The following is a 23,846-nucleotide window of genomic DNA, read 5'->3' on the forward strand; positions in this document are numbered from 1 at the left end:
AAGTAGTTTTGATAGCATTTTCTGATGATTTACTAATGTTTTGTTTGATTGCTTAGGTGATTTTGCAGATTTTGATTTGAATTTTCAGCTTGACATGATTTTTCTTTCGCTTGAATTGCTAGAGACTAGCAATAAGCTGGTTGGGGGTTGTGATAAGTGCACGAATTTGCACTTTTAATACTCATAATTGTCAAATTATTTAATCAAATTTGTGATTTTAATTTTAAATATTCCTAAATTTAGAAGATTTAATTTTAATTAGATTTATTTTATTTTTCAGGCTTTTGAAGAAAACAATTGGATTTGGGCCAGTTTACCAAGCAAAACCCAAAAGTTGAGCCCAAGAAAAGCCCAATTCGGCCCAAAGCCCATCAGCCCATTGTCCAGCCGAGCCGAGCCGAGAAGCCGCTAGCCAAGCCAAGAAGCCGCGAGCCAACCCAGCCGCCATGTGTCGACCACTGCCGCACCGCAGGACCGTGGGACCCAGCTGTCCCCTCGCGCGCGTGTCACCCGGATCTCCTCTCCTCTCCGCGTGGGTCCCGCGTTCCAGCCTCCCTCCAGCCACGTCTCGCCACGCGTCCCAGTGGGGCCCAGCTGCTCCCCCGCGTACGCGCGCTTTGCGAGCACGTTCCCTCCCCGCGCGAGTTCTTCTCCCGCGCGCGTCCAGTCTCCCTTCGCGTGGTCCAGTTGTGCACCACGTCTCTCCCCCGCGTGAATCAACTTGCGACACGTGTCCCACTATTCAGAAACGTGATGGTTTTTCTCCCCTGATTAAGCCTTGTAACTTCTTAATTAGGATCCAGTTTTTAGCTTTTTAGCATTCTCAAAACTCTATAAATAGGGCCATTGTCAAGGTGATTAGGGGTTAATTTTTAGGAGCCTAAATTCTCACACATTTTCTATTATTTTCTTGTTCTTATTCTCATACTTTCTTTTTAGAATTTTATGGGAATTATGTGCAAGCTAGGCTAGAGTATTTAGGTGAGGCTAGAGATGATCATATGTGTAGTGAACTTATTTGGATTTTGATTCTCCAATGGTTTGTAAGTTTTATACATTTGAGTAAATAATTTTCTTTTATCATATTTTTTCTTCTTATCAATATATTTTATTGTCAACTTTCATATAAATCTAGTCAAGCTCTTTTTATGTGATTGTTGCATTATATTATATATTGATAGGTATTGTTTTATGAGTAGTCTTTTACTGCAATATTGTCAACGGTATATTGTCGCTCTTAGATTTCTCATAAGATAATTTTTCCTAATTCTAAACGTTAGAATTTTATTTACTCGAATACATTTTTAATTCATAGGTTCTTCAAATATTTATTTTCCGGATGTGAAACTTTCAATTGAGTCAATTTATGAGTCAAAATCCAATTAGGTGAACAAAGCATATGGAGGATTCTCAAAGCCTTACCACCTTTTTATTATTGAATTTTCTCCATTTTAAATTGTTCAAAAAAATCATCAAAAACACTCATTCTTTTTCTTTGTTTGATTGCTTACTTTCCTAACGCTTTTTATTTGCTAGTCATTTCTTGTTCAATTTAACACCTCCTCGTGGGATCGACCGTTCAAATTGTACTACAATTGACCGCTTATTTTTGTACACGTTTGGGCGTAACCAAGTATGTATCGATATGGTTCCAGTAATATTTTATCAAGACCATCACACGCATATTAACCATGCACATATGCTTCTTCAATGTCAATAACTAGGTTTAGAGGGTGTTTGGTATGAGGATTTGTGTCATGATTCGTGACTCGCTATAATGTTTTCTCTCACAAAAAAATAAACGTAAATGAAGAATGATTCTGAATTATGATTCTGAATTTGTGAACTAAACGTCTACTTAATAATTATTATATATATGTTACATTGGATGGATGAATGTCATAACAAAAACTTATATGCATATGTACATAATACATGATTGATTTCTTAATCTTAAGGAACTTAATTTCCTATTAATTAAATTTATTACTCCGTGCAAAATTGCAACTAGTAAATTAGTCGTAGTCTTTCGTGCCACGCACATGTTTTCAGATCCTAACACGTCATCACCACCCTGTAAATACATATGATAATATTCGTGTGCGTAGATATATATAAGATATACTACTTAATAAGGTAGTACTCCAAAAGACTTAGTGAGCGACATTTATGGTTTGATTTTGGAGCTTCATAATGTGCTTACGCCAAGACTTAATATTTTCAAACATCAAGTACCTAGAGCAATCAAAATTGTCAAAGAATCTTAATATTCTAATACCTTTCCAAACTACAAAAATTCAACAAAATCCGATCATATAGTATAGGGTGGCTCATAATTACTTGCAACGTTGAAAATAAATTTTGAGTTTAACATGTGTGATAATATCCAAGACTTCAAACACATTGTCAAAAGAGATTTTTATTCAATGACTTGCCAAACTACTCATAAATTCAACAAAATCTTATTATTCTTTTTAAGACTGACATCACATATTGAATGATTTGAAAAATACTATATGGCATCAGTGGTGCTGAACACCACCCATGCATAAATAGGAAGTGGATACAGTAGTATGAAATCCACAGATAAGATGCAACTTCTATTAGTGATGGTGTTTAACACTGATTGTACTCACAAGCATTTTTTAGATGATTTTTGGGCATATTATTACAATACATTTTACAATACGGCATTATTAATATAGACTCTCTATCAGATTTATTGCAATCCGATACCAGTTGTTTATGTAATTATGATATGATTAGGATAATCAGATTCATAAACATTTGTATTCTGTTAATCGTTCTTTGCCCCACCAAGATGCCATCAATATTAGACACAACACTCTCACGCGCACACATGAAACTTAAAGGGAACACCTATCAATCCTGTGTGTTTCTAAGAAAAACACACACAAATCCAAGAAAAACAAAAAATTTAGATGATGTTAAAATCATAAATTTAGATTCATAAATTCAGACGATGTTAAAATCACACACATAAATCTAAGAAAAACAAAAAATGTAAGAAACCTAGATGATGTTAAAATCACACACACAAATCTAAGAAGAACAAAAAAAAAAAAAATGTATATAATAAGAAATCTAGATGATGTTAAAATCACACACACAAATCTAAGAAGAATAAAAAAATGTATATAAAATCATAAATTTAGATGATGTTAAAATCACACACACAAATATAAGAAAAACAAAAAATGTATATAAGATCATAAATTTAGATGATGTTAAATTCACACACACAAATCTAAGGAGAATAAAAAAATGTATATAAAATCATAAATTTAGATGATGTTAAAATCACACACACAAATCTAAGGAAAACAAAAAAAGTATACAAAATATATAAAAAGGATAAGAATGAACAAGTATCCGTACTAACTCGATCCCGCGACAGAGAGTCCTAGATCCCAATATATGCTGCATGTTCAGCATAAGTGGTTTGCGGGCAGGGATGGTGCCTAATGTCTGCTACAACATGAATAAGGTGCTTTCTTTCCATATAAACTAAAAACTAGGGTTTGGTTACAAAATCATCAATTTACAAAAACTAGGGTTCGCTTGGTTTCCACACAAAAAAGGGTTCATTTAGTAAATGAGTTTAAATTAGAATGGGTATAAACATGTGAATTTTGAACTATAGGATTTGAACTAAATTTGATTATAAAAGAATTTAGATTTAAAAATCTTTTTATTTTGAGAGTTTAAATGTCAAATCAAGAGTTCAAACTCCTTTTCATTTTTTTTAAAAATAAATACTGATTAATTGAACTCGAATCCGGATTTAAACCCTTGAACCCTCCAACTAAAGGATCGCTGAGGGTTTGAAAGACACAAACAGAAATATATTGCTGTGGGATCCCATTCTCTTAAGGAGACGTTTGGTTCATGGATTAAAATCATGTGATTAGAATTATTTTCGATTTACGTGTATTTTTTGTGAGAAAAAATACTGTAGCGAACTACGAACCATGATTCGAATAAGGGAACGAATCTAGGTACCAAACATATCCTTAGTTAAAGAAGAAACTAAAAAAATCGAAAAATAGTCATGTGGTAAGCACCTGATCTGTTTTCCATTTTGATGTCTCTTTTTTTCTTTCTAAAAATAAAAAGCACTTCTTTCTTTTATTAACTACTTCTATTATAAATAGCTTTATTACCACTCAAGTATGTGAATATCCTTTAATTAAGCCCAAAGCGGCTGCTACGGCAGAGCATTATTTGCTCCACGAGGTCAAAATAAGACACCTAAAAGAAGCCGGACATCCATAAATGGACAAACGACTTGGAATATTTATGTCGGGTCCCATAAAAGATTCATTATACAATCCCACTTCTCTAAAAAAGTATTTAATATATATGTAAATTAGTAGAAAAATGAAGCTTAAATAAAAATGTGAATTTAGTGACAGTACATGTTCATTAAAAATGTGGGTGAACATTATAGTATTACACCATAACCATGTAAATAAAAGTTAAAAATTGTGGACCACCAAGTTTGTTTGTTTGTTTGTTTTGTTTGTTTGTTTTTTTTTTGTGTGTATATGTTAGATAATACAACATTTCTGCTTTGTATTTTTGGAAAAAACCTTCCGATTATCCCCGCTCGTTTGGACTTAGTATACCTGCCTTAAAAAAAAAAATCACACATTTATCTATTCAATTCATAAAATTCCAAAAATAACAGAAAAATCAAGAAATAAAAAAGCAAATACTTAATGTATTTTTTCCTATAATGTTGCGATTTTTTATTTTTTAAAAATTTAATTTTGCTTTCTTTAACATGTTTTAGATTGAAAGGGTAGAAAGAAAAAGTTTTTTCTTTTCTCAAAAAAACTTGCTTAAGGTGCCAAAGAGTATTTTTGTTTTCTAAAATACGAGATACTTTTTTTTTAATATCATTCAAACACTGAAATACTAATTCACAAATTAAAAAAAAAAATGAAATTACTATATTAATAATTTTACTTTTTTTTTTTTACAAACTGCAAAATTATAAATATAACAAAAAAAGCGTCTTTTTTCTATTGTGAGACCTCTTAAAAAATTCACCGATAGAATACTTATTTTGATTGTTAAATTACTTTTTTAACAATCAGATCTGTAAAAAAAATAATTATGTATGACGTGTTATAAATTTTTAATACGGCTCTATTCGAATCTAGCTGTTAAAAACTTAATTTAATAGTCAAAATAGGTGTTCTACGGTTGAGTTTTTCTTAAAAGATCTTCCGACTCAGGAAAAAAAAAAAAAAAAAGGAAAAAGAGAATAAGCAAGAGAACGTGTCAAATGTGTCAAAATCAATGACAGCTGAATCACAGCCCACTCAATAAGTGGATAGATCCATACAAGAGAGACACGGCTGCAGCAAATTGAGTTTTGAGTCCAACTCTGACTGTAATCCAACCGTGCCACGCTTTTTTCTTTCTCTCTTGTCTCCTAAGAATTGATTACTTCCTAAATTTATTTAATCTTAGTCCAAACAATGTTGTTAATTGCTTCCAATTCCTCATTAATCTCGTGAAGTATCAAACTTTTGGCTTTGGCATTTTCCACCCAAAAAAAAAAAAAAAATTTGGCTTTTGGAGGCCTCCATCTCTTCACCTTCCACACGCAATCCTAGCCGTCCAATAAATCTTGCCATCCTCTATATATACCAGACCGTCCAAGCCTCTCTTCCTCATTCTCAAGTGTGTTATTTAATAGCTAGCTAGTTCTTTCAAGCTCAAATTATCTTGGCCTTTTATTATTTCATAAATCTCTTTGTTTTAGAGATTTATATAGCAGATCTAGCTGGCTGGAGATAACTCAAAATGGCTTGCTTGAACGTTTGCAAAGGACAGGTAAATTACAGAAATCTAGTAATTTTTCCTTTCTAGAATTGAAATTAAAAGAAAAGCTAGCGTCGTTGTTGATGTGTGTTTTTTTTTAAGTTATATATATATATATAGGTATTTTATCTTCATCTTCCTATATAATTGCTACGTAAACACGTCTGAATACATGTATATGTAACATGCGTAGAATGCAATATACATAGTTTCAGTGTTTTAGCGGAGCATCATACGTGTATGTATATATATATATACACACACACATATATGTATACATATATATGCGTAGCATTAAATATGGATAGGCGTTCACTATCGTTTCTTATATCGCTGCTAGATCTAGTGTAGATGGGGACGACATACATAGTCTACGTCATGTAATGCAGAAAAACGATGTCAAGTACATAGGTATATAACTATATATACAGAGAGGTATACATACAAAAATGCATACATACGTGTGTGTAAACATATTCTCTGGAAAAGTGTGAATTTTTCTTGTTTTGTCAGTTTAATGCATGGTTTGGTTCTGTATTTTTATTAATCAATTTAGTGGGTATTTAGTATGAAGATTCGTGTCATAATTTGAATCATGATTAGTGACTCGTTACAGTGTTTTTTCTCACAAAAAACACACATAAATTGAGAATAATTCTGAATTATAATTTTAAATCTGTGAACCAAACGTCGAGTTAAAGTAGTGAGTTTGACACAAGACTAGTTGTTTAATAGCTGGATACCAATTTAGTTGGGGATATATACGGCGTTAAAACTTCTCTCATAACCTATCTTCTCTTCTCTTGCCTTTACTTATAAAAAAATAAATATCGTGTATATGCGCGTATATAACACGATCCGACTATCGTGAATAGTTGTATATAAGTGCTTTGATCTGCTTCCATTAAAAAAAAATAAAAGCACTTAATCTGTATCATATTAACAAGAGAGATAAAGAAGGGAAAAAAAAAAAGAAAAAAGAAAGACTTTTACGAAAGAGACTACCTAATAATGGTTTCGAAACAATAAAGGTGATACGCAGAAGTTTGAACTTTGAACAATACTAGAAGTACGGTGATAATTAACGCCACTCACTATAAAATATAGATTTATAATACGAGATTAAAAAAGTTTAAGGACACTACCATTAATTGAAAGTGAATTCTATTTACAGCTCACATACCCATTTTTTTTATTAATGAGTGGCACTCATTGCACCACATATAAAAATTTATGAGACTTATTTTTTATAAGTTATGGTGTTTAATATCGAAAATATTTTTAAGCAATATATATATATATAGGTTAAATTACTGTTTTTGTCCATAATTTGTCTGGTTATGAACCATAACTTGACAAGTTATTATCCATAATTGTCCATAACTTGTCTGGCTATGAACCATAACTTAACAAGTTTGTCCATAACTTATCTGGTTATGAACCATAACTTGACAAGTTATGGCCTATTAATTTCTATAACTAAAAATTGACCTATATACTTTCTTAAGCTTTTCATATTGACCTATTTTCTACTATTTTCCTTTTTTTTTATTAATGAGTGGTACTCATTGCACCACATATAAAAATTTATGAGACTTATTTTTTATAAGTTATGGTGCTTAATATCGAAAATATTTTTAAGCAATATATATATATATATATATTTTATAATATTGCCATGGAAACAAATTAAGGAAAAGTCCAACTCTAAAAGATTGATCACTATATGTACATAAATATTTTATATAATATATAATTGTTTTCAGCTAAATTTGTATGAGCAGGTTGTTGCAAAGGAGAGGAAGAAGCAAAAGAAGGAATGTTGGGAAGCGTATACCCAGGATGGAAGCGTTGATAGGCATGGCCACCCTGCAGTTAGAGGGAGAACTGGATCTTGGGTAGCTGGAATTCTGATTCTTGGTATGCAATACGTATACATCGTCACTTCCATTACATGCCCACAATTATTATACGTTGCATCAAAACTTTTATTTCTGATCATTTAATATTTTGTTTCTATATAGTGGATGCCTAAAGAGGGCACAATCTCTTTTAGGTGGCATCTTTTTTGTTTTTTGTTTTTTTGATTAACAATGATCATTTTTGGGTAGCTAGAATATCCCATGTAGATGCACTAACTAATCAAATATACTTTAGCAAAAAAAAAAAAAAAAAATCAAATATACATATATAATATTGTTTCTCCGTATAAATCACTAATTCTCGCTCCTCATGCACTGATAATGAAATAACGTAGCATGATTCTTTTTTTTTTTTTGGAGGCGTGACATTATTCCAATTACGACACCAAAGAAGACAAAGAAAAAAACATGTGAGCCATAGTCTCTTGCTTTTGCACCATGATGAAATTTACAGTAATTATTAGATAAATTTAGAGCCCGTTTAGTTTGTTATTTTGAGTTTTTAATGTCGAGTTGATATGTGATTTTATATAAAAAAATTTTACTGTAATAAAAAAATTAGATGCTCGAATCATGAAATGAACGGGGTGTTACATAGTCATAAGATGGAAACTTAAATCCTTATTTACGATTGATGGTTAAAATTGGGCATGCAGTGAATCAAGGATTGGCAACATTGGCATTTTTTGGGGTGGGAGTGAACTTGGTTCTGTTCTTGATAAGGGTGTTGGGGCAGGACAACGCAGAAGCTGCAAATAACGTCAGCAAATGGACAGGGACGGTTTACCTTTTCTCACTCGTTGGCGCTTTCCTAAGTGATTCCTACTGGGGAAGGTTCAAGACTTGCGCTATCTTCCAAGCCATCTTTGTCCTTGTAAGTCCACTCTTCCCTCCCAACCAACTAATCATCATGATACATCTTAATTATTTGTGTCAATAATATTGATTCTTGTACCACGATCCATCACATCTGGTGCTAGATAACCCAAATTTGATTGAAAAAATTGATGTTTAGTATCAAGTATCAATTTTAATAAAAAATGAGTTTCATCTATATATTCCTAAAAATAGTATTTAGTATTATTAGTGTCCTCTAACAATATTGGAACCAAAATACATGCTATTAATATATATATATATATATATTTATATTTATATATATAAAGAGTTTAGGAGGATTTAGAAAAATTATGGCATAACCTTTTCCATTGATTTGACTGAATATATATAGAGTTACAAGATAATTTCAAATATTGAAAAAGATAAATCTAACTAAATGAGAAACTATCTAAATAATTACAATAAAACTCAAAATTTGAACTATAGTATTTTATTTAAAACTTAAACATACAGGAGGGTAGAGTGAGACTTAAATTTAAGAACGAATGAGTTAATAAATATATATATATATATATATATATATTACCCATAATAAGAGTCAATAATTTAATACTAATATTCTGTATCTACACTGGCATTTATAAGACGGAGAATGCTACCTATGGAATCTCATTCCTGATCAAAATTTACACCTCTTAAATTGATTTTTCTCTATGGACCCTTATTTTTCTTAAAAAATAATTGAAAAAAAAGGCACTTTATAAGTGTATTGAAATTTGACAAGTGTGCATAGAATAATTAAAACCCACAATGACAAATATAATTTTTCTTTGAAGGTACTCAATATATTAGAGCTGTAGTCATGTGTCCTATGTTGGGTTGTACAATTACAATCATAGAAAACACTTATGCGGGATTTTTGGCCGTGTTTATAGTTACTTTTGTTTTTGTTTTTCACGTTTTTAAAAAAATAAAAATGGAAAAAAACAATGTTTGAATATTTGATACAATTAAAGATAAAAAATAAAAATAAAAATAATTTTTTAGTTTAGTATAAAATGTGAGAGAAATAAAAAATATTTTTAATCGTTTTTCATTTTTTATTTATGTTTTCTGCTCTCTCAAGCATACAGAGAGGGATATATTAATAAATTTTTTTATATTGAAAATAATCTCTTAACAAAACTATCAAACGTATTTTTAAAAAAGATTTTCGTCTGAGACTGAAAACATTTTTATTTTTATTTTTATATAAAAAATAAAATCATTTTAGAACGAGTTTTCTACGTACAATTTGTTTCAAAATGCAGGGTTTGGCATCATTATCACTATCGTCATACATGTTATTACTCAAGCCTAGAGGGTGCGGCGATGGAGAATCTCCATGTGGTCATCATTCATCCTTTGCGAACGCATTGTTCTATGTCTCCACGTACATGATTGCCCTAGGAAACGGAGGGTACCAGCCCAACATAGCCACATTTGGGGCAGACCAGTTTGATGAGGAGGACTCTAAAGAAGGGCACTCGAAAATTGCTTTTTTCAGCTACTTTTACTTGGCGTTAAATCTTGGCTCACTTTTCTCGAACACAATCTTGGGCTATTACGAGGATAAAGGGATGTGGGCACTGGGATTTTGGGCATCTGCCGGGTCAGCAACCTTAGCATTAATCTTGTTCCTTTGTGGCACCCCAAGATACAGGCACTTTAGCCCCAAGGGCAACCCTCTCTCTAGGTTTTGTCAAGTCGTCGTCACCGCGGTGAGGAAATGGAAGGTCGAGATGACGCCAGGTGGCGATAATCTGTTTGAGAATTGTGAAAAAGAGTCCTCTCAAAATGGTGCGAGAAACATACTCCACACAGAAGGATTCAAGTAAGTTCCCTAATTTTTGGCCAACAAACAGTTCCCAACTTCAATATGTTTGTTCAACTTGTCAAATATGATGTTTTTTTTTTTTTTTTTTTGAAAGAGTAGAAAAAGTGACAAAAACTAATGAACAAGATGTAATTTTGACTATAGTTTTAGAAAAAACCAATTAACATTCAATCACTACAAACTATTTGCTTCTCAGCCAAACAAACAAAACAACGTAAAAATGACTTTTGACAACAAAACAGCAACTTTATGTGAGCAAATGAAAGTGACATAAATAAATCTTTTTAGTACCAAACCTTTTACAGTCACGTTTGGCTTACGTGGTCGGAAAGCAAACTTTTTGTAGTTATATGGGGTCCTTTTGATTTTCCAATCAGTAGTTTTTATTTTAATTTTCTTTTAGAGAAAAATACTATAATAAAATTAAAAATTATGATTTGAATCATGTGAAATTATGAGATTAGAATCATTTTTTATTTACGTGTATTTTTTATGAGAAAAAACACTATAGTGAACCATGATTCAAATCATGATATAAATTCTCTTACTAAACATCTCCTAACAAACAAGACCTAAATTATTAGATAAAAAATATATTTATATTTATATCTTCTCTCTCTTCTCCTCTTTTAATGGTATACTTTAACATAAATTAAAATTGAGATATACACAAACACCAGTAATGCTCTTCACTAATTAAGTTTTAGGGCTTATTCATTTTACTTATTCGAGTTTTGTTACAGTAAAAAACTTTCAGAAACAGTCACATTTAATTTTTTTACTATAGTAAAAAATTTTCACATAAAATCACATCTCAATTCGAATTAAAAATTCGAATCAGCGAACTAAACAACCCTTAATTACTCATATTTTCTCTACAGATTTTTAGATAGGGCTGCAGTAATCACAGAAAAAGAGCTCGACAAAACGGGGAAGAATCCATGGCGTCTATGCACAGTGACGCAAGTTGAAGAAGTGAAATGCATCCTAAGACTACTCCCGATTTGGCTCTGCACCATACTCTACTCCGTGGTCTTCACCCAAATGGCTTCCCTCTTTGTGGAGCAAGGCGCCGCCATGAAGACCACCGTCTCGGGCTTCCACATCCCACCCGCGAGCATGTCGAGCTTCGACATCCTCAGCGTCGCCGCCTTCATCTTCCTCTACCGCCGCGTCCTCGATCCCTTGGTCGCCCGCGTAACGAAAAACCCTAGAGGGCTGACGGAGCTGCAGAGAATGGGGATGGGCCTTGTCATAGCCATAATGGCGATGGTATCGGCCGGAGTCGTCGAGTGTTTTAGGTTAAAGTACAAAGTAGTAGTAGTAGAAGAAGGAGTTGGCGATCATCACAAAAGCCCTAGCTCTCTGAGCATTTTTTGGCAAGTTCCTCAATATGTTCTTATAGGAGCTTCCGAGGTTTTTATGTATGTTGGGCAATTGGAGTTCTTTAATGGGCAAGCCCCGGACGGGTTGAAGAGCTTCGGGAGTGCACTTTGCATGACTTCTATATCGCTTGGGAACTATGTGAGCAGTCTTTTGGTGACGATTGTTATGAAAATCTCAACTAGAGATGATATGCCTGGATGGATCCCGGGGAACCTCAACAAGGGTCACTTGGAGAGGTTTTACTTTCTCTTGGCGGCGTTGACGGCGGCGGATCTCGCGGTGTACTTTTTGTGTGCCAAGTGGTACAAGTACACCAAGTTTGAAGGAAGAAATGTTCAAGATCCTGATAGTGCCACTGTGCAATTGGCTGCTGAGCTTCGAGTTTGAGTGGAATTTTCAGGCGTTGAGGAATTTTATTTTATTTTTGTGAATTTTTGCACAATATCATGTTGGTTTGTTGGAGAATAAGGGAAGAAGAAGAGGGAGAAATCTGGAAGAGGCCAAGTGGGCGATGGATGATCATCATGTAGTATTTGCTTATGAGCGCAAAATAGGGATGTCTAAGCAATGAAGCTAAGGGAAATGGGACTCCGTTTCTCTAAGCAGAGCACATTGTAAGAAAATGTAGCTAAACATGTGTAAATTTTTAAATTTTGAGGCACGATAAAAATATACCATACGGATAGTGCACGTTTCTGAATTAATTGTCAACTAGTTGTTTTTCTATAAAGAGTTAATTAGCTAATATTCAGAAACATGTACAATCGATATAGAACTGCTACATATGCCTCATGTGTCGTTTTGCTATGTAATGAAACAAGTTCCACTCAATTTTCTTTATGTATGTGTTTACAGCTATAAGCTTTTCTTTTCTTTTCTGTTTTTGTAATGTACCTTATGACTACTTTTTTTTTTTTTTTTTTGCTATTATTTTATTTCTCAAGTTGTGGATCAGTTTTTCCTACATTCGCCATGATATTCTGTGAGATTGTCCTCTTAATGTTATTGCTAATTACCTAAAAAAAATAATATTTTTTTTTTATTTCGTGTTCAAATAAACAATATCTAACATTTTCCAAATGTACACATGGAAGCATATCCCGATTTATTGCGACAGCTTTTTTATGATCATGATCAAAAGTAGCAGTATTTACACACTCAAAATGTTCCATAAGAAGTTGTACCAATTCAATATTCTTAAAAAAATACATTAATAGGAATTACTAAGAAACACCGTAATCCATTTGTCGAACCCAATTAAAATAAGTTTTTTTTTCAAGACTTTTTGTAGCTTACGATTCCTTAGTTATTTATGTTATTTGTAGCTATACTAAAAATTGGGAGGGTTTTGCATGATCCTCGTAGTGGACATTTACAACTGGAAATGAAGTCAAAAGTGCCTATCCATCCAACGCATATGACTTATCGAAGTGTGTTTTGAAAAGCGAGAGAAAACAAAATTTTACGCTGATGAAAGTGACATTTAATTAGCAGCCATACATACGCATGAATCATGCACGAATAAATCTGAATAGCGACGTTGGTGCATTCTTCTTGGTACGTGCATGATTATATATATATATATATAATCAAATAATATAAATCATAAATGTTTACCAGCTGTTGCTTTCCTCTCTCTCTCTCTCTCTCTCTCTCTCTCTCTCTCTCTCTCTCTAACTTACTTTGTATAAAAAGGAAAATTTGTCTAATCAATGACATCATTGGACCATTGGTGATTGGTGCTGCTGAGGATTAATTTGATGGTATTTGTTTTCTATTGTACAATTACACATTACACATATGTATTTATCCCTAACTTTGTGCAAGTCATGCGTGAGTTTATCCTCTTGACCTGGAGTAGATAAGCCAAACAGGAAATTTGCACTGAAAATTAATACAGTATAGTGACCTCATGTAGTTCAATAGAAGCGGTTCTCTTGAAGAACAAAAAAAAAAAAAAAAAAAAAAAAAAAAAAAAAAAAAAAAAAAAATGGAAAAAGAAACAAATAAAATGGATTGCGTTAAAAGACTCAACGGTCATTTGCATACAGCTCCCCTGCACGCAAATATATATTCCAGCTAGTTCTTAGGGGAAAAAGAAAAAAAAAAAAAAGATTTTCTGGTTAGCCACGTCTACTGGATTATTATTATTATTTTTTTAAACACCATTACAGATCCTTACATTATTTTTCTTTATAAAAGAATTTGAAATTCTCGTACAGAATTTTTATCAATTAATCACTAATATGAACACATAAATTAAATATGCCTTCAAATTACACATTAATAAAAAATATATTTTAATATATGACTTCATTTTTAGAACCCATTTATTTTACGTATTTGAGCTCATATATTTGAATATAAAAAGATTCCGCCAATAAGTTCTCTTACAAAACTTAAATTAGAGTCAAAATCACCGACTTAAACATGTGAACCAAACGGGCCATTATTGATTGTGGTACACAGAGAAAATTGCAAAAAATGACATTTAAACACATATTTCTGAAATTCTATTTTTTTACTGTGATAGACTACACATTTGATAATAATTTATTAAATTATAAATCATAATTTGTTAAATTTTAGACAATAATCTATTAAATTATGCCAGTTACTGATGATCTACTACCCGTAACATCTGTCAAATTACTTACTCTAAAGAGATAAATTTAATAGACCAATATTAAGATTTAAAATCCTCAATGGTATCTTTTTAAATTACCCAGGTACATAACATTTTCCAGGCATTCTCTCTCTCTCTCTCTCTCTCTCTCTCTATTTTTAGTATTTTATTTTATTGTTACTTTTATAAGTTGAACTTTAAATTCTCATATACGCACGGCAGGCTAAAATCAAAGGATATCACAAACAAAAGCTACAACAATAAAATCACTTTTGGGAAGACGTAAAAATAAAAAATAAAACTCATTTAACAAAATTACCCTCACAGCACTCAATTTTTTCCAATATTCCGTTTGATCAGAATTAATACGCCATTATTCGTTTGAGCTGCTAACTGCTTAAAACGCCCCTAAATGGTAAAAAAAAAAAAAAAAAAAAAAAAACGGACCCAAAAAAATACGGACACTAAAATATAGATGAACATGACAATTACCTTTGAAATACATTATATGACCAAAATACTCTTGGAAGTTAAATTTATGAGATGTAAAATATAGAAACATCTTAACACCATGACCAAAATGCTGCAGCTCAGATGGCCGAGGCTTTGCAAATAACGCCTGAAAGAAAGGCGCTGCGCTGCACATTTTGCATACAGCAACTTATTTTTCCCAACTATAAGAAGCCAAAATCAGGCCACTGTACGTTGATCTGTTCAAAATTAGATCTCTCCAAAAGGGGTACTTAAGATTGTTCTTGATGTTCTGTGATATGCCAACACCGTGTTTATTCTCAATCACTAGTCACGAGAAATTTATTGTTAGGCATATATCCTACCCCTTTCATATGCAGCATCAAACTGTCCAAAACCGAGAAAATTGTATTGGAATCGCGGTGAATTCGGTCTCTTGCAACAAAGGTATGAACATCACTATTTACTTCAATCCAACTCTGGCCTGTTTCTTTCACCACTCCATTGAAGTCCATTCTTTGCCTCACTTTCTTGGCATCTGCCCACATGCCTTTGGATGCAAAAATATTTGAAAGTAAAATATATGATCCACTATCTGTTGGATCACTGGAAATCGCCATATCAGCAGCGTACTTACCTAGTTCTACATTACCTGCGACTCTACACGCACTAAGCAAACTCCTCCATACCACTCCCGCTGGTTTTATAGGCATTTTCTCAATAAATTCCTTAGCTTCAAATAGCTTCTCTGCACGACCCAATAGAGAAACTATGCAAGCATAATGATCAGTCCCCGGTTCGATCCCAAACCATGGCATTGATTCAAAATGACGAAGTCCATCTTCGACAAGACCTGCGTGGCTACATGCTGATAGCACACCCACAAAGGTGATATAGTTAGGCTTTATTCCTTTTTCTTTCATTCTTTCAAACATTTGAAGAGCTTTTTCTGCTTCTCCATGCTGTGCATATGTTGATAGCATTGAATTCCAACAGACAACATCTCTCCAACTAGCGGAACAAAACATCATACAAGCTTCTTCAATGCTTCCGCACTTTGCATACATATCCACAAGACAACTTGTGATGAAAGGGTCGTGATCAAGCCCCGCCTTAATGAGCTGGTTATGGAACTGTTGGCCATGTCGAAGACTTGCTAAGTTACTTGACGCTGTAAGTAGCACCGCAAAAGTAAAGTCATCGGGCTTTTGTCCTGATAATTGTAAATCTGAGTAAAGTTTTAGAGCATCTTCACTTTCTAACTGTTTGACGTATCCAAAGAACATTGCATTCCAAACTACAATATCTTTCTCATTCATCGAGTCGAAGACAAGTCTAGCATCCTTAATGCATGAACACTTGGAATAAACATCTACCAGAGCGCTCGAAGCAAATATGTCCAATGAGAATCCTAATTTGGTAATGAGAGCATGAATTTGCTTGCTCAATTCCAGGGTAAGCAAAGCAGCCGACACACCAAGAAGGCTGACGAAAGTCAAGAGACTTGGTTGGAGCAATCGAACCCTCATATGGCGGAAAAGATCTACTGCTTCATACAACTTCTCCTGTTTAGAATATCCTTCAATCATTGCATTGTAAGAAATCACACTGTGATCGGTCATATTATCAAAAACTCTTCTTGCATCAGACAGGGAATTGCATTTTGCATACATATCAATCAAGCCATTCTTCACAAAATCATCATATTCAAGACTGACCTTGATAGAGTAAGCGTGGATTTGTCTTCCTGGTTTTAGCGCCTCAAGAGAGCCGCAAGAAGTAAGAACGCTCGTGCAGGCGAATCCATCTGGCTTCCAGCTTAATCTCGTCATTTCAGAAAATAGCTTCATGGCCTCCCAATCATATGAATTTTTCATGTACCCGGCTATCATCGTGGTCCATGTGACAATGTTTTTCACTGCCACATGATCAAAGAGTCTCCTTCCCGCTTGTACTTTGCCAGACTTCACATAGAGATCGATAAGCACATTAAGAATCGAAATATCTATTTCAACTCCTTTCCTCAACACATAAGCGTGAATTTGCTTTCCAACGTCAATGAACCCAAGCATTGCACATGCACTTAAAACACTTGATATAACATATTTGTCAGGAATAGCGTCGGTTTCTCCCATTTGATGAAACAACTGCAAAGAAATTTCGCTTTTCCCAGCTTTGACGTACCCCGTTATAATCGTAGTCCAAGTAACAGAAGATCTCACAACCAAATCATCAAACACCCATCTTGCTTCTTCTACATCGCCACATTTCGCGTAAAAGTCAATCAAAGAGGTACCCACATAGACTTCCTGATCAAAACCCGTCTTAACAACAAAACCATGCACTTGGCAGCCTTGATTGAACCCGCCCAACTGCGTGCAGGCTCGGAGAACGCTTGTCAAGACATGCTCACTCGCTCTCCAATCAGAACTTCTCCAAAACTCCGAGAAGACCAACAATGCTTGTTTATAACAACCATGATGGGCATACATGGAAACCGTAGTGCACCAAGTAATGGAATTTCTTTCAGGCATTTTATCGAACAGCTGCTGTGCGTCGAGAAGACGGCTAGACCGTGAGAAACAACGCAAGAGAAAGTTGGCCAGAAAAACATCGTGTTGAAGACCCAACACTATAATGCGTGCATGAATTCTGTTATGAAAGGAAGTGGGTTTGTCTGAAGGGTTTTGTTGTAAGAGGTTGGCCAATGCGCTTCGAAGTTTTTGGATTGAAGGACGTTGGTTTTCTTCTGATTGAAGAAGAGAGGAAGCAAAGGTGGAGAAGTTGAAGAAAGCATGTTTGGTTGTAATCTTGTAACTGTGTTTTACGCAAAATTTACGCATGAGTAAGGTTGGTTAGATTTTGTTTTTCCAAGTAAGTGAAGGAGACTCATGTCACTTTAAGTCAGTTAGGAAGTCCTAACTGCTGAGATAGGTTGGTTAAATTCACCGATTTAAGTTTTCAGTTTTATATTTCTACAGTAAAAAAATTTTAAAAAATGTCACTTTTAATTTTTTTTTACTATAGTAAAAATCTTTAAAAAAATATCATATATTAACTTAAATTGAAAACTCAAATATGCAAAGTAAACAAGATCTAAATCACTTTAAAGCCTCAGATAGAATCTCATGTCTTAGAATGTATTGCCGCTAAAAGAGGCTTGCGCTGGCCTATCCCTCCGGTTACAGAAGTCTAATGTCATTGCAGACTTTCAGGAATTTATTAGTACTTTTATTTAGGTAACATTTTTTTTTCATACCATGTGAGACTTATAACTATCACTATATTTAAAAAGAAATAAAACTACCGGAATTTGACTTTTAAATTACGTATTTATACATTCACGCACTTAACCATTTAAGGATATCCTCAAAATGATCCCTAGAAAATAACAATATACTTGGCAAATAAAAGAATAATTAAAATAGTGTCCACATGCAATGTTTTATTGTTATTGTATGGTCGTGGTCGTGGTCGTTATTATTATTGTTGTTGTTATTGTTTTTGCTGCTGTAAGAATGCAATGTATTAAATGCTATGAGAATCACGACAATAGAGACGTGTTAACATGAGAAAACTTGTTAATTAGCTGAACTTAATCAATATTTGTTAGTACTAATTGCACTATCCGTAGATTTTTTTTTTTTTTTTTTTTTTTTTTTTTTGGTACCGAATTCTCCTTTACTATATGAGAATCCTTACATATGGAAACCTTTTTTCTTTTTGTTGAATGCAGTCATTTTTTTTTTCATGATTTTCATTAAACACAATCCGATAATTAGAAATATCTTGAGGAGCACTTAATGTATCAACGAATATTAGATGTACCTGAGATAAATCAAAGGTCAAATGTATTTTCTGTAAAGAGATGAGCATATATTTGGTCAAGAAAAGACAAGACCTTATCAGTTGGTTTGGAGAATTTGATACTCTGATTGGTGAATAGATTTTGGAATAGGATGTAACTCCCTTGAAAACAATAAAAGAATTTCAATTCACAATTTAGTATGAAAATTAGGATTAAAGTTGGTATCTCTAATATTATTCTCTAATATTAGACAACCAATTATTATTATGTAGCATAAAATTAAGCAATCAAATATGCTGACTCAAAGCACTTTAAATATTGTATATTCATCTCATGTACCGCCTCCCACATATGCATCTATTTTTTTTCACTATATACCCACTGCAGCACAACTTATTGACCGCACCTGGTCTTAAAATGAGACCACGAAGTTTCAAATTGCGCCAATATTTTGTTATAACAATAACAACATGCACATGTGTTCATTAAAAACCCAGTGTATTGTCTAGCCAACGGAGGCTCTCTCACGAAAGAAAAGTGTTGCACTCCACGAGCTTTTAACTTGTACAACATGTCTGTTTAGTTCGCTGATTTGAGTTGAACTGTGATTTTATGTGAGAGCTTTTTGCTGTAGCAAAAAAGTTAGATGTGTCTGTTTCTAAGAATTTTTTACTGTAGCAAAACTCGAATCGGTAAAATTAACAATGCCTAAAAGAACAGAAAACTACATTTAAAAAAAAAAAAACTGAGAGCACTTTTGAGGTTGTTTTTTTGAGTACTAAATGCATAACATTATGTAAGAAGAGTTTATATATTAGTTTAACGTTATATTCGACTCGTATGAGTTTCATCAGACAACCAATAAGATATAAAATGACAACATATTTGAACTCGTAGTATGATAGAGACACGTACTAGTAATTGTTGCTGGCATTTTCTTTTTACAAATAAATACAAGAATCAACCAAACGCATTGCAGAGCCGCCCAAAAGTAGGCTTTTGCTCGCTCAGCAAGTAAATACGAACCGGGCAAAGAAGCAATGTCGACCACCTCGGGCGGATGAGAAAGAAGGGAGAGAGAGAGGATGGATTGATTCCAGGCTATCGCTTATATTATAATAAAAGCCATAATCCGAGTTGATCTCAGAAAGAAGAGGAGGAACTGGACCAAGCCAGCCTGCCCGGCCGCTCGCCACAAGCAAGAGGAACCCTTTGATTGCTTGTTGTACTCCTACCATATTCCTTTGTCTTTGCTTTGTACTTCAGTCTCGGATCGATCATAGCTTAACTACGTGATCGACCTATAATTATCTGTTTGTTGGCTTGAGTCCAAAAATACTTCTTTACTAGCCTGAGTCCGCGTGATTTATCTATCTCATTATAAAAGCCGAATCCCTAATTCTTGTTGCTAGCAAATGAGAAAAGAATAAGTTTTGACTGTGACAGCGACTGAATACCAAGCTAAGCGAAATGTAAGCCTGTAAAGTGACTTCCTAACTGCTGGTTGATCTATCTCATTAATTGCGGAATCCCCATGAGTGTACTTCCTGCTAGCAAATGGGAAAAGACTACTTCCTGTTAGCCAGAAACTACTAACAAAATAGACTAGGAACTAGGTCATCATAAAAAAAAGACATTTCTTTGTATCAGAGGTAAGGCAAAGCGCTTTTATTTTTCAAGAAAACCTATTTTTCTTTTCGTTAGTTAACCCATCTTTTTCTACAAGTGCTTGTAGTAATTCCGGTTTTATATTTGTTAGAATGGCTTTTTCATATTGAAAAATTCTATCTAGTGGTATACACACAACTGGTTCTATCGATGCGAATAAACAAATCACAAGAAAGTTTGGTCTTCAGAATCAAGCGGCAAATCATGATACGAGAGGCGAGTTTTGTCTTGAAGAGATTTGAATTTAACTCTTTCCACAACTTATCATCTTTCTGTGGGACTTGTTCCGTCTTCAACTCAGCTTAATAAAAAAAAAAAAAAAAAAAAATAGTACCATTGTTAACCGTTGCTACTATAAATTTTGAACGAATAACTTGTATTATTCTATCAAAAATAGAAGTTGAGCGTGGAAATTATTAGCGAAGCAAATCGAGCTTAGTTAAGAATAGTTGGTAGATAGAATACTTGATAGATCAAAGGCCACCTTACCTATGAGCTAACACCGGAATGACAACACCATAAGGCAAGTAGTTCTAGTCATTATTAGCGGTTTAAAGTATTGACTATTAGAGAGTTTCTCCGGTAAGATGAAAAAAATAAATAAATTTTTTACTTTTTAATCGTTAAATTTGCATAAGAATTCATTTATTTTGTATATTTTTTTAATCTAATGTAATTTTTACCATATCTATTGGTAAAAAATTAGTCCTATCAATAGACGGGCCTACCGAAGAAGGTCTATTAATGGGTTTTGATGTAATAGCATTCTGACAAACACTTGTAGTGCTTAGAACCTTAAGAAATTCAAGCTAATTTGGGCTTTGTTCACTTCACTGATTCAAGTTTAGAATTTGAGTTTTGCTACAGTAAAAAGTTCTCAGAACAGTCATATCTAATTTTTTTGCTACAGTAAAAAGTTTTCACATAAAATCACATCTCAACTCGAATTATAAACTCGAATCAGCAAAGTGAACGGGCCCTTGAATTTGCGGAATCAAGGCCCGCGACTCAGGAAAAACCCTATACAATTTGGACAAGAGTTTAGTTGTTTTACAACATCAGTTACACACATACACAGGCATACAATGTCCACGCGCGCACACATATATTTGCTGATACAAGTTCAAAGCCCAACAATATTCAATTCAGATTAAGACAAGAATTGTGAATTGGAAATGAGTAGAGCTCTCATGTTCTGACCAAGACAAAGACAATGAATTTGTTTTCTCAAAAGTCAAAACTTGCATTCTGGAAATAAACTCGAGGGAAATGTTCCAACACTCAGCAAATTATATTGGCCGACATCTAAATGAATCGGAGCCAAATTTGATTTACCTCACCACACATGTACATTATTGCTCATGCAAATTACAAATTGCACCACATTTCACTTGAGCGAGAAGAAAATCAACATGCCATGAGATCAAGAAAACAGCACTGAAATTCTTAACTTTTGGCTATTAGTACTCTGTCAATTCAAGAAACCTAAGAAATGTTTTCAACTTATATCATCTCTATTTAGTACGTTTTGCAGCACGCTTCCCCTGACCTTTCTTGGGCGGTCCCTTTCCTCGACGCTTCAACATTTCAAGCTTTGATAAGCGCCTAGAAAACACAACATTTTCGTATAACATCAGAATTGACAGAAGCTAGTTACAGTTCTTAACTCTACAAAGCAATAAAGCCTGCCAAAGAGTAGACTATCGCCAACATGAGACCGAGAGAAAGAACACAAGTTGTTTTTATCATAAACGAGAAGAATACGTGTTGTTTTAACATAAACGAGAGGAATGTACCTCGAAATATTTAAACATGGGATAATAGAAGTTTACCCTGAAAAAAAAAAAAGGAGAAATAACAACTCTAGCTAGGTCGCTAAAATAAATGCAAAAGGGCCCAAAACAAAATCTGTCCATAATGCTCCGAAAATGTAATGAACTTCCAGAATCTGGATGTTATACCAAGTTCCCCGGCAAGTTTTATCAGATTAATCCATTCTCTTAAAGCCTTAGAAACTCGGTTAAGCGGCTTTATCCCCATTCTCTATGACTAAAAAGAAAATGTAACTGCACCCATTTTGCGATGCAGATACAATAACAACTACAAAGGGAAAAAAAGGACCATGTTACTGCTATGGATATGAAACGCATTATGCATAGCATAGTCGTATATAATAGTAGAACCTGCTTGAAAGCTTTGTAAACCTCAAAACAATCACCATATTAGCAACGAAACGTGTTTTCAACATTTCTAAACTTAATGTGTGAAAACGAGGAAGACCTAGATCAAGAAGTACAACCATGGTGCTATCAGCATGTGAGTTCCTACGGCTGATGAGAAGCGTAAAGAAACAAATCCCATCTCACTAATTCACACTCTAGCAATGCCAACAAAGATAGAAAATGAAAGACCTAAAGTAATATTGGAATCACTTGTAACTTTGAATAGAACCCCGTAAAGTGAACATGAGATAGACAAAAAAACATAGATGGAGTCTCTGAGAGAGAGAGAGAGAGAGAGAGAGAGAGAGAGAGAGAGAGAGAGAGAGAGATTACTCTTGTTCTTTCCGAGCAAAGATATGAGGATGTTCTCTCATGTAGTTTTATCTGGATACCATTGAGCAACTTTCTCACCAATAAGCCTCTTGCGCAAAATCTTGTGGGAAGTTCTCTGGCCGGTCGGGTTTAGAACATGACCAAATATATTTGCTCTTGCCTCTGTTACCCCTCTCAAAATCGCAGCAGCCAAAATACTCTTTAAACCATTGCTAGCCATCCTCTCATTACCTAATACCCACTGTTGTGTGGGAAAATATGATGGACACCTGGACCAACGGCACCACGACACGTGGCTATACTTGCTTTCCGCCGAACACTCAACCCTCGACGCTTCGTTTCCCTCAAGATCAGCTGTAGAGCCCGAAGATGAAGTCCATGATTAGGGCGACGACCCCATGAGGCGTCGACGGTTGACTCTGCCTGGGTTGACACGACAAGATCCCTCGACTGCAGAAAATATCGCTAGAAAGGGCGAGAAAGGTTAAACAGCGCTGACGACGAGGGGAACGTCCCTTTAAGACACGATGGGTTACGTGCAAAGATAAGAGAAGTCTGACAGCATTAATTGCAAGTTTACAAACCGCCCCCCCAGGGGACAGAAAAGCATTACGGAGAGTCACAGAGCCGTAATAGAAGACTAATTGGTTGAGTGAACAGTACTAATTAGTGGGCTATGTCTGGGCCTAGAGAGGGAGAGCACTTGAGTGTTCCTACCTACGAAGGAAACCCACCCAGTGAAGGAAGCCCGAGTATAAAAGAAGAAGGACCCCCAATAGGGAAGAGGTCCAGAGATTCCAGAGGAGAAAGAACAAGAGAGAGATAACATTTATTGTAA

The 23,846-nt window shown here is 34.2% G+C and overlaps 2 protein-coding genes and 1 pseudogene across 2 annotated transcripts; 1 reads left to right on the forward strand and 2 right to left on the reverse strand.

Moving 5' to 3' along the window:
• Positions 1-5,701: 5,701 nt before the first annotated feature.
• Positions 5,702-12,711, forward strand: LOC21406626 (protein NRT1/ PTR FAMILY 7.2). The gene is made up of 5 exons (XM_024166452.1): positions 5,702-5,868; positions 7,641-7,776; positions 8,435-8,652; positions 9,929-10,491; positions 11,376-12,711. The coding sequence occupies exons 1-5, from the start codon at positions 5,839-5,841 to the stop codon at positions 12,265-12,267; spliced, it is 1,839 nt and encodes a 612-aa protein (XP_024022220.1). The 5' UTR covers positions 5,702-5,838; the 3' UTR covers positions 12,268-12,711.
• A 2,328-nt stretch (positions 12,712-15,039) lies between these two features.
• LOC112091851 (pentatricopeptide repeat-containing protein At4g39530-like) lies at positions 15,040-17,869 on the reverse strand. Its single transcript, XM_024166495.1, has one exon. It carries the CDS (start codon positions 17,818-17,820, stop codon positions 15,298-15,300), a length of 2,523 nt encoding a protein of 840 aa, XP_024022263.1. The 5' UTR covers positions 17,821-17,869; the 3' UTR covers positions 15,040-15,297.
• Positions 17,870-21,967: 4,098 nt separating this feature from the next.
• On the reverse strand, positions 21,968-23,228 carry LOC21406627 (annotated as a pseudogene).
• Positions 23,229-23,846: the final 618 nt, after the last annotated feature.

The sequence above is a fragment of the Morus notabilis genome, unplaced genomic scaffold, assembly GCF_000414095.1.
Source record: "Morus notabilis unplaced genomic scaffold, ASM41409v2 Scaffold75, whole genome shotgun sequence".
Lineage (NCBI taxonomy): Eukaryota > Viridiplantae > Streptophyta > Magnoliopsida > Rosales > Moraceae > Morus > Morus notabilis.